Here is a 15,315-nt window from a genome sequence, read left to right as displayed (position 1 = left end):
CAGGACTCAACTTGGGGATAAAGGACAAAGGCACCTGCTTGGGCTCCTTGGTCCTCCAGGAATGGGCGTTCCAGAAACAGACCACCTGTGCATCTGAAATGAACGACGCAAGACTGTGCCAGTAGAGAGTTTAAAGGTCACCGTGGCCACCTTACCGTCATACCCAGAACCATCTCCCCCAATCTCAGCAGCTCTGGAAAGCAGGAAGTGGGAGTTTCACTCTTGACTCCGCACCAGGAAAACCAAAGTAGCAAAGGGGTACTGGCTTTGCTCCTTGGAGAACCACGGATGAGCTCTCTCACCCCACATAGATCTGGGACAGGGGCCTGAACGGCAGGTGTCGGAGCCCACAGGGCTGAGCCTGGCCCCCTGGGGGGCTGTGCAGCATAGTGGTTAAGAACTTGTGTTCTGGAGAAAGAATCAGTCTTAGCCTTTCCCATTGGCCTTTCTGTGGGGTCAGGCCCTCCAGGAGCCATTAGCTACGCCAGGGGAGGAGGTGCTGACTGAGAAATTTCTTGCCAAGCCAACCACTGATCACTGGCCCCATGAAGGGCAGCAGGAGCCCTAACTCATTTAATCCTCAGAGCAACTCTAAAAGTTATAAGCCCACACTCCCATTCTGCAGAAGAGAAAAGCTGAGGCAGAGACAGGTTATATAATTTGCTCGAAGTCACACAGCTTGTTCTGGGATTCACACCAAGCAGCCTGATTCTCAAGTGCCTGCTCTTAACCACCAAGCCATCCTGTCTCCCTAGGGGTTTGGTGAATCTCTCAGTAAGGTGGATGGGTACCTCTACAGCTAGCTTTCCCTTCTAGTTTGTTCCTGCAGGTAACTCTAAGCACATTCACCCTGGGCAAAGAACAAGTGGTTTTGAAACCTGCATTCTCTATTGCCCCTTTGAGACTCGGCCGGCTCTCCAAGGGACAACCTTCCCCCTCTCTGTCTCCTCCTGGGTTCCCCTCTACCCCAGCGACCTCCTTTTCATTCTCACCTCCTTCCCTTTCGCTCACCTCTTGGAAGGTGGTTCAGCTAACACTCATTAGCACATGTTAATGAGCATCAATTCAAGTCTCAGTCACTTGGTAGCAGGAGAGGAGAGAAAGGATGGATGATGCTGTCACTCTGTGAGAAAGGTGTCTTACCTTCCCACAAGGCCAGGACAGACCCCGAAGGTCCCAGACCAAAGGAGAGAATGGGGAGGGGCCTCGACTCCCTGCTGGGGTTGGGGGGGCTGTCTGCTCCCCTCAGGATGTGTGCTCAATAGCTGCATCTATTTTCTCTGAGACCAGCTCAGAACATCCCCAAGACAGAGTTGGACGTTGTTCTCTGCCCACTGTAGCAGGCCCATTCCCACGATGTCCCTAGGTGGGCGTGGTTAAGACCTGGTACGGGTTGATCTACTTCTGCCACCCACTGGCCAAATGTCTAAAAGCCCCCAGCCACGGCCAGGGTGAGGCAGGTACCAGGGGTGGAGGGAGGCTCCCAGGGGGATGGATATACCAGGATGCAAACAGACAGTGGAAGCCCCCCTGCCCCACCCAACTCCCATTGGAATCCTCCCGGGGCACTGCTGGTTCCAGCTGCTCCCCACGAAATAAAGCTTTGAGAACTCTTGGCTGCTCGGCAAGACTGGGCCCCATGAAGGAGCCACGTGGGGTGTGGAAAGAGTGCTGAGTTCAAATTCTAGCTCCACCACTAATTTGCTGGGCAAGTCACTTAATTATCTTAAGTCACAAGTACCTCATCAGAAAAGTGGTCCCTGCTCTTCCTGCTGTGGAAGGATCAGGAGAGCGGAGGCACGAGAGATCTAGTGAACTCCGAGGCCTGAGTGCTAAATATTTGTCTAATTGTTAGTATTACTCTTAGTGCTGTTACTACTGTTACTGCTACTGCCAGCAATAATAAGTGGTGGATGCGCTCAACACGGTCGAGGAGGGAGGCAAGGGCAGCCTCTCCTTCATTTTCACCGAAAAGCCTGCAGCTGTGCCTGGCCTGTCGCGAAGAGATCTCAGCAAAGTGGTGAGGGCCCCCCAGGAGTCCAGGCCAAGCCCCTCGCGCCGCCGCGCCGCGCCCCAGCCGGATTCCCTGAGCGCGCGCGCCCCCTGCTGGCGGCCGGGCGCGGGCGCAGGCTCCGGAGCATATATAAGGGCGCCGTGGCGCGCAGCCCCAGCGCGAGTGCCAGAGCCGAGCCGGCGCGGAGCGGGAGCGGTGCAGGCTGAGGTCTCCGAGCGGCTCGCCATGGCTGGCCCGCAGCAGCAGCCCCCTTACCTGCACCTGGCCGAGGTGACGGCGTCCCAGTTCCTGGAAATCTGGAAGCACTTTGACGCAGACGGTCAGTAAAGCTCCCAACTTCTGTGCCCATTGGCACCCAGGGGACCTGCGGTAAGGGGGTAAGGGGCGGCGCTGAATGCGGGAGGGTGTACGCTTGCCCTCAGGAGGTGGTCTGGTCGCAGAGCCTGCTGGAGTCGGGGTCCCGAGTTTGGGAGACATCCAGCACCTCTGGGGACAACTGTCAGTAACTTTTCTTCCCGAGCATAGAATGACCCAGAGCCCACCAGCACTTACAGCCTCATTCTGAGCAAGTGGGAGCTTTCCCGAGAGGTGACCCGGGCTGGGAAGGCCTCCGGGTTCCCCCTACCATCTCCCCCACCTCTCCTGCCTTCAGGGGCTCCAGCCTCAGATCTCAGAAGCCCACTCATTTCTTTCCTCCTCTTCCCCTTTTGTTGAATGCCAGGTTAGCCCCGTCACCCTGCTGGAGGCTGGGATAAACTAGGCGATCATGAAGGGAAACTTGGCCTCCCCAGCTTGGTTGGGAGGGAGCAGAAGTGGACAATGGCACTGGGGGCCCTGAACACTCCCTGACTTCCTTTGTCTATTTGCCAGCCGCCATGGGCATGTGGGTTTCCCAATACAGCAGTAGTGGGTGTGGTGGGGGCAGCTTTGGGATGCCAGCCCTAGACCTGTTCCCTTAGAGTGATCATCCTGGGTGCTCTTGGTGACTTTGTCTCTGGGTAGGGGGAGGCACCACCCTCACTGCCTCTGTGACCAACCCTCTGCTCTGTGTGGTCTTGACACCGACTCACGCAAAAAGCAAGGGCCAGACCAAATGCCCTGTCCTGGAGGTAGCCCCCAGCCCTTAGATTCCAAGAGTCTGTGGTGGTCTGACTCAGGCATAAACGATGGCCCCCCTTTAGAGGCTTCTGATATCACTAGATTCTGTTTCTGTCACTCTGAAAAAAATAAGTAATCTGATTTCCCTCTCTACGCACAGACCTGGCTAAGATGAGCAACATGTCCTGGCATCTCAGACATTCTGTGGTGTCTGTAGCTACCCTCCCCTGGGGTAGCTCCTGGAGGGGCTGACCCCAAAGGGAGGCCAATGGGAAAGGCTAAGACAGAGGCTGTCTCCAGAACCCAAGTTCTTAACCACTGTGCTGCATGGCCCCCCAGGGGCCAGGCTCAGCCCTGTGGGCTCTGACACCTGTCATTCAGGCCCCTGTCCCAGATCTGTGTGGGGTGAGAGAGTGGTGGCTCAGAGAGTTTATCCTGGGGTCTGAGAGCAAGAGGGTTGGAAAACAGAGGACTATCAGGTGTGCCTCACTCCATTCTTCCCTCCTCCTTTCCTCGCCTCGGCAGGATGTGGAGGTGTCTGAACAGAGATCCTCTGCCCAGAGTGCTATGGGGAGGCAGGGGTTAATGTCTGGAGAGGCTAATGGGTGAGATTTTGTTTCTTTGGAGCCAACTGAGAAAGCTGGAGGGGTAGGGGACGAGGCATTAGAATACCTGGGTTAGGACTGTGATCTGCCTATGAATTACCGAGGAGGTGAGTGGATTGTTAAATCTGTAAAATGGGGCTAAAGAGGGGTTGCATTTCCAATCCCCAGCTCCTGCCACAAAATTCCCTTGGTACAAAGGGCTCTCCTAAGAGAAGTGCAGCCTTTTAGTATTCCAGATGACATGCACATTCCCTAAGGAGGCTCCTGCTAGTTTATCTGCACCAGAGTCTTGCGTGATTCAAGGAAAGTTACCAAGCAGCCAAGGTTACACCACTGGCCTCCTGCTAGATGAGTCAGCTATAAACAGAGGACTCCACAGCTCTGCTTTCCCCGTACTCAGAGGGACAACCGAGAGCGCCGGCCGTAACCATGCAGATCCTTAGGTTCATCTGAGACATTTCACTTTTCAAAACCCAGTTGCACCCTCTCAAGGTGTGAGGCTGCTGCGCAGACCATGACTCCCCTTGGACAGATGAGGAAACAGACACAGGGGTTGACTTTTCCTAGGTCATTTAGCAAGTTAGTGGTGGGACTGGTTCCTGCCCAGCATTTATTTCCCCACTCTGGCTCCTGGACACCTGCTTAGTTTGGAAGAGGGTTTTTTTTTTTTTTTTTTCCGTGCTGATAGGTACTAGTCTCCTTCTCATTCCCCCAAAGAAAAGCCCCCAGCCCAGCCTCGGGGGTGATGGGCAGTTTCATGTATCCCAAAATGGGGTCCTTGGCTTGGCTAGCGTATAGCTAAGCTACCACCAAACCCAAGATCTTCAAAGCCTCCCAAATCTTGCCTCTGGCTCCCTGCTGCTCCGGACAAAGCGGGAACTCGATGCTTGCATCTTCTTCCCTGTCCATCAGTCTCCCACTGCCATCTCTGCATCTCAGCCTCAGGGAAGTCCCAAGAAAGGGCCATGGACCCAACAGAGAAGGAAGGCAATGAGGATTAAAACACCAGAGATGAAAGAGAGGTGACTTAGGAAAATACGTATACAGCCAAATTGGAATTCCACGAAAGGATCTGGAGTTAGGCTTTGGGAGACCTTCCTCCCCTCCTGAACACCCAGAGGCTGCAGATGAGCCCAACACCGCACTGCCTGAGGCGCTCCCGGCCCTATCGAGGCCTCTCTCCTACCAATTCTGGCTTCCGTTTTCAAAGTGGGCTTTCTTCCCAGCTCTATGAGTGCCTCCCACCACTTGCAATCTTAAAGACGCCTGAGAGAACTCTCCCTTGCAGCTCTCCAGGTCCCTGGAGTGAGCTCACTGGAGCCCAATTAATCACAGCCCCGAGAGACTGGGAGCCGCCTCCCCACCCCTTCTGGATGCTGGCTCATAATAAACAAAGACAAAGAGACCTTAGGAGGCAGCTGGATCCCAAGGAGAGGGGGGATGGGGATAGGAGGACCCTTAACTCAGCCCATTCCGAAACAGAAAAAGCCACCATCCCCTGAAGAGTTAGATTATTTTCCAAATTCTTATTCGCCTTGTGGTAGAGAAAGGGAGAAGTGTATGTTTGGAGCGTGAGAAACTGGGACTCAAAGAGGCAAAATTCTTTTCACAAGATCACATAGCAAAGCAGGAAGCGGTAAAGAGGGGAACCAGGAATCTGCTCTCCTAATCCCCAGTACCACCCCCCAACTCTGCCTCAGCAGGCAGCCAAGGGCACGCACTTGGGAGGGTTCCAACGTTGTCTCTCAAAGGCTGAGGTAGGGAAGATGGCAGCCAGGCCCACCCAGTGACCCTGGAGGGGTCTAGGGCTCTTGCACACATCAGCTCCATGCTCCAAGTGGACCTGACATGGCCTTACATAGCTGAGCCCATTGCTCTGTGGCTTCCCGGCCACTTCTGCATCAGGAACTTTCTCACTCTAAAGGATCTCGGTGGCTGAGAGATGCCTCGTTCAGAGTCCACACTGTCTTTTATTCGTGGTTCTGATGGGACAGGCCACTGGGCTCCTATTTTGCTGACCGTCTGTGAGCAGCAAATTTGTGGCTCCAAAGAGAAATGCCTTTAGCTTTTGCTACTCCTTTGGAAGCAACTAAGAGTGAAGAGATAAGATACATTCTTTTCCAGGGGCAAGCAGATATTCATGGGACCAAGTTGAACATCCTACTCACTTCCAGGAATGTAACCTACATAGATATACCCATAGGTGTGCACATAGTTACACGAGCAAGCATGTCTACGACAGTATTCTTCAGAATTACTAACAATTTCAATGGGCGGAGGGAGGAATGTGCTTCAGAAAAATGAATATGGTCATCTCTAAAATGGAGCGTTATAGAGCAAAGTGAAGCTTTTGTAGTGACATGGAAAAATGTCCAAGATGTATTCTTAAGATACTGTTTAAAACTGTAGCAGAACCCTATTACGGTATAAGCCCATTTTTATTATGAATGACATATGTGTTACAGAATATTTAGAATAATACAACTGAACAATAGTGGTTCTCTCTGAAGAGTGGATGAGCCAAATCAAAAGGGATTTTTTTTTTACTTTCTATTAATTTCTGTAGTGCTTGAAAATTTTACAAGAGCATCTGTTTGCTGTGTAGTCAGCAAAACAGTAAAGATATAAGATGGAAGGCCAGGCGCAGTGGCTCAGGCCTATAATCACAGCACTGTGGAAGGCCAAGGCAGGAGGATCACTTGAAACCAAGAGTTTGAGACCAGCTTGGGCAACTGGTCTCAGAAGTGAGACCCCTGTCTCTTCTAAAAATTTAAAAATTAGACAGGTGTGGTGACACACAACTGTAATCCCAGCTACTTGGGAGGCTGAGGCAGGAAGATGGCTTGAGCCCAGGAAGTATAAGGCTGCAGTGAGCTGTGATTGCACCACTGCGCTCCAGCCTGAGCAACAGAGCCAGACCCTATCATTAAAAAAATAAATAAGGCTGGGCGCGGTGGCTCACTGCTGTAATCCCAACACTTTGGGAGGCCGAGGTGGGCAGATCTCAAGGTCAGGAGTTCAAGACCAGCCTGGCTAACATGGTGAAACTCCATCTCTACTAAAAATACAAAAATTAGCTGGGCATGGTGGTGCATGCCTGTAATCCTGGCTACTCGGGAGGCTGAGGCAGGAGAATTGCTTGAACTGGGACCCGGGAGCCAGAGGTTGCAGTGAGCTGAGATTGTGCCACTGCATTCCAGCCTGGGCTACAGAGTGAGACTGTCAGAAAGAAAGAGAGAGAGAGAGAGAGAGAGAAGTGGGAGTGGGGGGGGAGATGGAGAGAGAGAGAGAAAGAGAAAAAGAAAGAGGGAAAGCAAGGAAAAGGAAGGCAGGCAGGCAGGAAGGAAGGAAGGAAAAGAAAGAGGGAAGGGAAGGTGTCTGTCATTGCTGTGATAGACACTTTCCCTTCCCTCATAAGAAATATGCGTACATCTCCAGGTCGGGGGATCTGCCTAAACTCTTCTGGGCCTCTGTCCACCTCCAAATGTCCCTGGTGACGCAGGGGGTGCTCAAAGCCTCTCACAGGGACCGAGTCCTGTTCCTTATCTATGTGGGCTCTGAGGATTTTGAAAATAACAATAGAGGCCACAAAGAGCTGAGGAAGGCTCTGCCCAGGCTCCCATCCTGGCCCTCTGAAACCCAGTGACCTGGCAGCAGTCTTCTCCAAGCCCACACAACACTGAGGGGCACTCAGGGCCGGACCACGTTGCCCAGGCAGGCTCCGCCAGAGTGTAGCTCACTGCTAATTTGTTTGTCCCTGGTTTAGGGAACGGGGAGGAATATCAGAACAGCAGCACCTCTCAGAGGTGAACGGGAACCTGGGCAACTGGCTGCATGAGGGTCCTGCAATACCAAAATGAAAGACACGCCGAAATAGGGTCACAAAGCACGTGATGTGTATTAAGTATTTATATAAATGACACAACAGTTACAATGCAACATAACTGGGCTATTTATAAGGTAATCATAGGATTTATCAAAATGACTGGGTCTTGGCCCGTTAAATTCAACAGGGTCTGGTGCTGGGAACCAAGAATCACATTGTCAGAGGATGGTCTGTATACCTGTCAGTCAGGTGTGGCATGATGTCAGGATATGAGGCTCATAGGGAACAGCCACCTGGGGTCAGCATCTGGGGTGGGCCCTGGAAAATGTCCCCCACCCCTGCCTCCGCTCCCACCCCCAACTCCCCAATTGTTTCACTAACAGTGTCCTTGGGTTGTGGAGTGTCCATGTGTGCCAGCTTTATGCTGGATACCTCCAGGTGGGCTCTTGCTCCCTCTGGCTCTGCTTCTTAGACTGTGATTGCACCAGCCGGCAGGGGGAGCAGCTGGTCTGTGAAGAGCTGGGGCTCCCTGGGGAGGCCGCCTAAGGGACCCATTTCACAAACAAGACACCAGCCCCACATCGCCAGGGCAGTGACTAGCCCAGCCGGTCCAGGTGTGCCTGCCCTGCTCAGCTTGTATATTCCCCCCACGGACTGCAGCAGCTGTACCAGCCAAGCACCTGGGGGAGGTTTCCAGGGCTAAGGAGACCCCTCAGGGAAATCAATTCCAACACCAAGGGAGCCAGAATTACTAGGGCAGGCCTGAGCCCTTGAAGAACAGTGTATCTCCAGCCCCAGCCCGCGGTGGATTGCATCACAGGCCCGCCTTTGCCAAGCCGGCCCATCTGGGGCCTCTGGCTTCAGCCCTCCCCCTGTTCTTGTTGGCTCTCCACTACCTCCCCTCTCACCCAATCTGCCCTATCCTTCTGGCCTGCCTCACGCCTGGGACTCAGCCCAGCATTAGGCTGCCAGATGTCCACAGGTTCAGGGGACCCAGCCCAGCTCCGGAGCCACCGGTCCAAAACAGCACAGCCCAGAAACACAGATTGAAATTCAAGTGCCCAAGCATTCAGCTGGTAGCTGGTAGCTCTTCACTCTGGGGCTTTTTTCCAGAGCCACTGGAAGAAGAGAGTGTGTGTGTGTGTGTGTGTGTGTGTGTGTGTGTGTGTGTTTATGGTGGGGGGGGTGGGGAGAGAGAGAGAGAGCGGCAAGGACAAATGCAGATACGGACAGACATTGTCCCTGGGACGAATAGAAGGAAGCCAGGCTGGTCCCGGACCTCTGTCAGCTGCGGCTGAATCTCCTTTCCCCTCCAATTCCTCCTTTCTGAAATGGGATTGATAACTGTTTACCTGGCAGGGTGGTAAAGAACAGACGAGGTGGGAAGCAGAAAGCTCTCTGTGAGTGGTGTGCAAAGAAAGATTAATACTGGGGCAGAGACTGGGGAAGCCAATTTCTTACCCCAAAGGGTAGGATCTGACTGTCCCAGAGGGTGCTCCAGATGGAGGTTGGAGGACTGCTTGCCTCCAATAAATCTGAAGCCCAGACAGACCGACAAGTAGCCTGGTCTCCTGGATGCCTTCTGGTGCAGCTTAACAAGGAAATTCGAAAGGCGCGAACCTTCCCTCCTTTGACCTCTCTAATCTATGGACTGCAGACTGCTACAAAGACTGGTGCACTAAAAGCAGCTGGACACAACATCTTGAGTGTGCTGGAGGGCAGGTTAAAACACAGGCTTCTGGGGGCCATCCCCAGAGACTCAGATTCTGTAGGTCCTGGGTCAGGCCTTAGAATTTGCATTTTTAAGAAACCCCCAAGGGACACTGATGTGTCTGGTCTAAACCAAAATTTGAGAACCGCTGAGCTAATGCTTCTCAGATTCTAGCATACTGATGAATCACCAAGACAGTATGGTCAATAGATTGTTGGGCACCGCCCCCCAGAGAAAGAGATTCAGTAGGTCCAAGGTGGGGCCTGGGATTCTGCATTCCTAACAAGCTCCCAGGTAGTTCCAATACTACTGGTCCACAGACGGCACTTTGCACAGCACACTCTCATGCTCCAATCCTGCTGAATTAGAATCCTCACTTTAATACAATCCCTGGGTAATTTCTATGTGCCCTCAAGTTTGAGATATGCTGCTCTAAAGCAGTTCCGAACCTTGACTGTTCTGAGCATTAGAATCACCTGCAGAGCTTTGAAACCACCACCACCACCCCTCAGCCCCCACCCCCCACCCCACTACGGCATCCATTAAATCAGAAATCTGGGGATGGGGTCAAGGCCACAGTGTTGTTTTAAAATCTTCCCAGGTGATCCTAATAAACAGCCTGAATTGAAAACAAGTATTCTTTTTTCTTTTTCTTTCTTTTTTTTTTTTTTGAGAAAGAGTCTTACTCTGTCACTCAGGCTGGAGCGCAGTGGCACAGTCTCAGCTCACTGCAACCTCTGCCTCCTGGGTTCAAGCAATTTTTATGCCTCAGCCTCCCAAGTAACTGGGACTGCAGGCATGCACCACCACATCCAGCTAATTTTTTTATTTTTAGTAGAGATGGGATTTCACCATGTTGACCAGGCTGGTCTGAACTCCCAGCCTCAAGCAATCCACCCACCTTGGTCCCACAAAGTGCTGAGATTACAGGTGTGAGCCACCACACCTGGCTTGAGAACCAATATTCTAAGGAAAGCAGTGTGCTGGAACTCTTCTGGTTAAAGGGTTTTCATCTATAAATTGACTTAGAAGAACTTAAGAAGAGTTTAAATGGAAGGCAATATTTGTTCCTTCCATTTATGTGAGGTTTTACATTTTCCAGAGTGCTTCCTTCCACATTACCTTGTACAGCTGTCACCATAACTTTCTAAAGTAGAGAGGGCATAAATAGTTATGCACATTTTAGAGATAAAGAAACTGAGGCTCAGAGAAATTGACGTGCCCAACGTCATATGGACAGTCACAGAGCAGGTGGTAGAATTATTAATATTATACCTCTCACTCAGGTACCTCTTACCTGTTCAACTTTTAGAAAATCTGAACGTACAAGGCTCAGAAAGAACAAAGTCTCCCTGAGGTCTCTTTCTACTGAGGGGTGAAGCCTTCTACAGACATGGCTTCTCAAGTGTCTGTGGTCAGATGAAAGGTAAAGAAGTATTATCTCACTTCAAACTGAGGGAAACTGAGGCACAGTGGTGGTGAGGAATGGTAGCAAGAGCTGACTAAGGAAGGATGCAGGGTCCCTGGCTCTCACCTTGGCTCTGCTCCTCATGTTCACAGGATGTGGTTTGATAAGAGGTTAGGAGTGACGGTTACCATGGTAACCACATCTTTATCGATGCCCATTCGCATGAGCCTTGCTTGGTGAACATTCGCCCCACCCCCTGAAAGAGGGTCATTGAAACAGCAGACCATTCGTCCAGTGCCCAGGTCCTCCTAGAAGGGTGTCCACCAGCCCCTCCTCTACGCCACCTCCAGTGATAAGGGCCTCCTGGAGATGGATGGGGAGTTGCTTTGAAGGAAGCCAGAGCAACGAAGGCCACTTTCCATCCACAGCTGGGGGCTGGGTGTGGAGTGTCTCTTCTGGGCCCTGCAGCACCACCTGCCAATCTCTCCTCTGCTCCTCACTGTCTGCCGTCAGCCCCCAGTCTGCCTGCCTCTCCCTGCCTCTCCCAGGCTGACCATTAACGCTCTTGGGGAATGGGCCCACATCTAAAACTTGGTGATAGCTCCCCAAGCACCAGGCACAAAGTGGAACTGCGGCTCAGTTCAAAAACATCAAGGCTTATTGCACCGAACCACATTTCTGTTCTGTTGTAGGGGTGCACAGAGGGAGGCAGTGGAATTCCTAGTGTGGGGAGAGGGGTTCCTCCTGGCCTGGGAACCTCCTGCTGCCTGTGCTGCTCAAGTCGAATGGAGGGAGGCGGCTTCTCTCCACAGTGCTGCCCTTCTAGCTCCTGGACCCCTCTCCCTGCCTTCAATTTTCCTCCTTCCTTTCTCTGCTCTCTTCCCAGAGGCTGAGGCTTCTTGGGAGGTCCTCCCTGCTCATCCTGTCCAAGAAGCCCTGGAAGTCGACCTCTACTTTATTACACTGTCATTTCGTCATTGCTCTTGACACTGGAAACACCACGTTTAAATTCATTTCCTTTCTTGTTGTCTGTGCCTACGTCACCTACACCCCACTAGAGCATAAGCCCCACCATGGCAGGACCTAGCTGGCCTTCACTCCTCCAATGCCTGCACAACGCGGATGCTCAACAAAGGTTCCCCGGTGGGCCACGCATGGTGGCTTACGCCTGTAGTCCCAGCACTTTGGGAGGCTCCTGGGAGGCTACTCTACGAAGTGAGGTAGATCGCTTGAGCTCAGGAGTTAAAGACCAGCCTGGGCAACATAGCAAAACCCTGTCTCTACCAAAAAAACAAAAAACACCAAAACTTAGGCATATGCCTATAGTCCCAGCTACTTGAGATGCTGTGGTGGGAGGAGGGCTTCAACCCAGGACACTGAGGCTGCAGTGAGCTGTGATCCAGCCACTGCGCTACAGCCTGAGTAACAGAGCAGACCTTGTCTCAAAAAAAAAAAAAAAACAAATTTCCTGGCGTGAATGAATGAGTGAATGAACCCTGGATCTGGATCAGGAATTAGGACACTTCCGTTCCCGTGCTCCTGGCTGTGTGGTCCTGAGCAAGGTGCTTGCCTTCTCTCACCAGAAGATGATTCTACTCTGCCATGCTCATGTAGAATCGTTTTCTACATGGAAAGACTGTGTGTGGGTTCATTTCCCCAACAGCAACGCACGCAGGCCTTACCCATAGTGAGGGCTCAAATTACCTGGTGGAGCAAAGAAAGAGGGCAAAAGTGCTTTGAAGAGTTAAAGACATTCCATTGACCTTCAGAACTTTCGTGCTGGGCGAGGCACTGGCTGATTGTCTGAGTTTCTTGAGGTTGTTAAACCTCCTTCAAACCTTTCTAGAAAAAAAAAATAGAGGGAGTAAAAATACTTATTCTTTCTAAGTCCCAGAAAAACTCCGAGGAAAAGGTGGCCCTAGAGGTCTGTACTTTTCTTCTTTGGGTTCAGATTGTTCAGTGTGGCGGGGCTCCATGCTAGCCTTGCATGCTTTGGCCTCCCTCTGCGCCCCTAAATCATTCCAACCTGAAGAAAGTAGCCCAAGGCCAAGGTGTTTGCAGCATGGCCGGGAGGCACACACAGTGGCTGTGATGATAATGCCCGCCGGCACGTGTGAGGCTCGCTGCAGGTCAGCGCTGCAAGTGTGTTATTATCCCCTTTCATCTTCACGGCAGCTGCATGAGGAGGGTGCTACCATTGCCCCATTTCATAGCAGAGGAAACTGAGGTTCACATAGATGGCGTCCTATAGTCTGGGTATGATAGAGGGAGGAGAAGCACCAGGTCTTGGTGCCTCAGCAAGAAAGGCCAGTGACTCCGCCGACCCCCTATATGATAGGTGAAGGGACCAGAGAAGAAATGGCAGAATATGGAGGACATGGTGCAAAACAAGGATCCAGGGAGGGATGAGGGGCACTGTCCAGAGCTGAGTGGAGGCTGCTCTTAGAAGCACATCGTGCTGCTCTGCAGGCTTCCTCCCGATACACTCATGAAACAGACACACACTCCCTCCTGTGTCTGCTCAGCCCTGGCTCCTGTGGCCTCTGCTTCACTGAACCATGCCATGCACTCGTGGTGCCAGCCCCCACCTCCCACCCCAGTCTCGGGCTCCTGGAAGCTGCAGATGTACTCAGGGCTGAGCTCAGCTTTTCGCCTCCCCATCTGACTCTACAAAGCCTCCGAGGGGAAGAATGTGACTTTGCCTTCTCAGTCGAGAAGAAATTGCACCTCAGCGATAGGAGAATAGCCAGATTGCTGCAGGGAGTGACCAGGAAGAGAAAAATTACTCATTCTTCCAACTCAGAGCATCATCAACTAGAGGAATGTCTTTTTGCCTAGAAAGCCCACTCCCTCTCCCTCACTCCCCTACTTTAGCCAGCCTCACAGCAACCACACTCTTCTGAAATTCCAGTTCTCCTAAGAAGCTTTACAAATATCCTAGGAGAAAGATACACCCCATTCTAGGATAAAAGGGAAGTCAAATCTGGCTCTGCGAGCCCATTACAATCATGTCTTTTCCCTACAGACAAAAAATACATAATTTATCTCATGTGATTCTTGTCATACAATATTCATTGTGGCATATTCTCCACTAGAGAGTGCCTCTAAGTTTATTTATTCAGAATTTAAATTCTCAGGGGACCCTAGAAGGAGAAGCTGGGAAAAGCCTCCCCCTGCAACCCCTCACAGAGGCCAGGTAAATTCTCCTTTATTTTCTCTGTTACCTTTGTAATTCTATTTGCCCTTGGTGAAAGCTACCACCTCCCTTCCCCTTTGAGTTGAATCTCCTCTATGGGAATCTTGCTCAATGGCGTTAGATCAGATTTAGAACTTAAGGTCAGTGGATTTCAAACTTTGCTGCACAAAAAATCACCTGGAATGTTAAAAAAAAAAAAAATCTTGGTGCTCAGTTCACACTCCAAACAAAGTCTAGAGGTGGGGGGCAGATAATCCGCATTTTTTAAAGATCCCTGGGGGCTGGGTACCTGTAGTCCCAGCTACTTGGGAGGCTAAGGCAGGAGGATCACTTAAGCCCAGGAGTTTGGGGCTGTAGTGTGCTATGATCATGCTTATGAATAGCACTGAACTCTAGCCTGGGCAACACAGTAAGACCCTGTCTCAAAAAAAGGAAAAATCCCCAGGAGATTCTTTGCTGCAGCAAAGTCTAGGAGGCATGGCCTGAGCCTTTTCAGATTTCACACCCACAAATGCCTCCTTCCCCATCACAGCACTGACCAGTGACCTTGACCATGCACTCAGCTCAGTCCTGTTCTCTAGACCATCCAGGCTCAAGACGTGAGAGCCTAAAGGACCTCACTACTTATGTGAACTTGCAAGTCAGACTCTGACCTTGGGACCTGGTTCTGATCACTGCACTTTCCCCACAGATTCATTCCCACCTTAGACACAGGTTCTGGCAATGGAACTCAATAATAATATTTATGCTGCACTCACAATGACTATAGGGTGGGCTTTCCATACAAAATCCTGTTTGATTATAATAACCTACTCTGCAGATGAGATGGGTTAAATAACTGTCTCAAAGTCACACTGTTGGTACGTACAGCAGAACCAACTTTAAATCTGCACTCACAGGCCTCAGAGCCCCCTCTCTTCATTACCAGCTGGGATGCCTCTCCTACTCTTGATCCCTGTGACCAAGTCTCAGGTGGGGCAGGGGGTGGGGGCTGGCGTCCCATAGGACAGATGCCCCATGGTTCTTTTTTCTAGGCCCTTCTGTTTTTGTTTCCTAGGACTGTCATGACAAGGCACCACAAACTGGGTGACTTAACACAACAGAAATGTAGTCTCTTGCATTTCCAGAGGCTGGAAGTGCGAAATCAAGGTGTCGGCAGGCTCTGCTCGAGCTCCAGGGGCAAATCTGCTCCCTGCCTCCCTCCTGGCTTCTAGTGGTTGCTGGCAGCCCATGGTGCTCCTTGGCTTATACACACACCACACTGGCCTCTGCCTCTGTGAAGACGTGGTCTTCTTCCTGGGTCTCTGTGTCTCCACGAGGCCTTCTTATAACGACACCAGCCGCTGGATTTAGGGCCCACCCCAATCCAGTATGACTCATCTGAACTAACAGTATCTGCAATGACCCTGTTTCCAAATAAGGTCCCATTCTGGGGTCAGCACTGTAACCCACCACAC

The 15,315-nt window shown here is 51.5% G+C and overlaps 1 protein-coding gene across 2 annotated transcripts in view; it reads left to right on the top strand.

Moving 5' to 3' along the window:
* The first annotated feature begins 2,169 nt into the window (after nucleotides 1-2,169).
* Nucleotides 2,170-15,315, top strand: part of CALB2 (calbindin 2) — a 38,051-nt gene continuing 24,905 nt past the window's right edge. The window contains exon 1 of one of the 2 annotated variants that reach the window (XM_021672578.2): nucleotides 2,170-2,333. In XM_021672578.2, the coding sequence (XP_021528253.1) occupies nucleotides 2,240-2,333 (94 nt within the window). In that variant the 5' untranslated portion in view covers nucleotides 2,170-2,239. The remainder of the gene's footprint in view (nucleotides 2,334-15,315) is intronic. The other variant, XM_021672579.2, reaches the window with a different exon arrangement.

This window comes from Aotus nancymaae, unplaced genomic scaffold (genome assembly GCF_030222135.1).
Source record: "Aotus nancymaae isolate 86718 unplaced genomic scaffold, 86718_ANA_hifiasm-v0.15.2.pri h1tg000030l, whole genome shotgun sequence".
NCBI classification, from domain to species: Eukaryota; Metazoa; Chordata; class Mammalia; order Primates; family Aotidae; genus Aotus; species Aotus nancymaae.
This window is presented reverse-complemented; position numbering and strand designations above follow the sequence as displayed.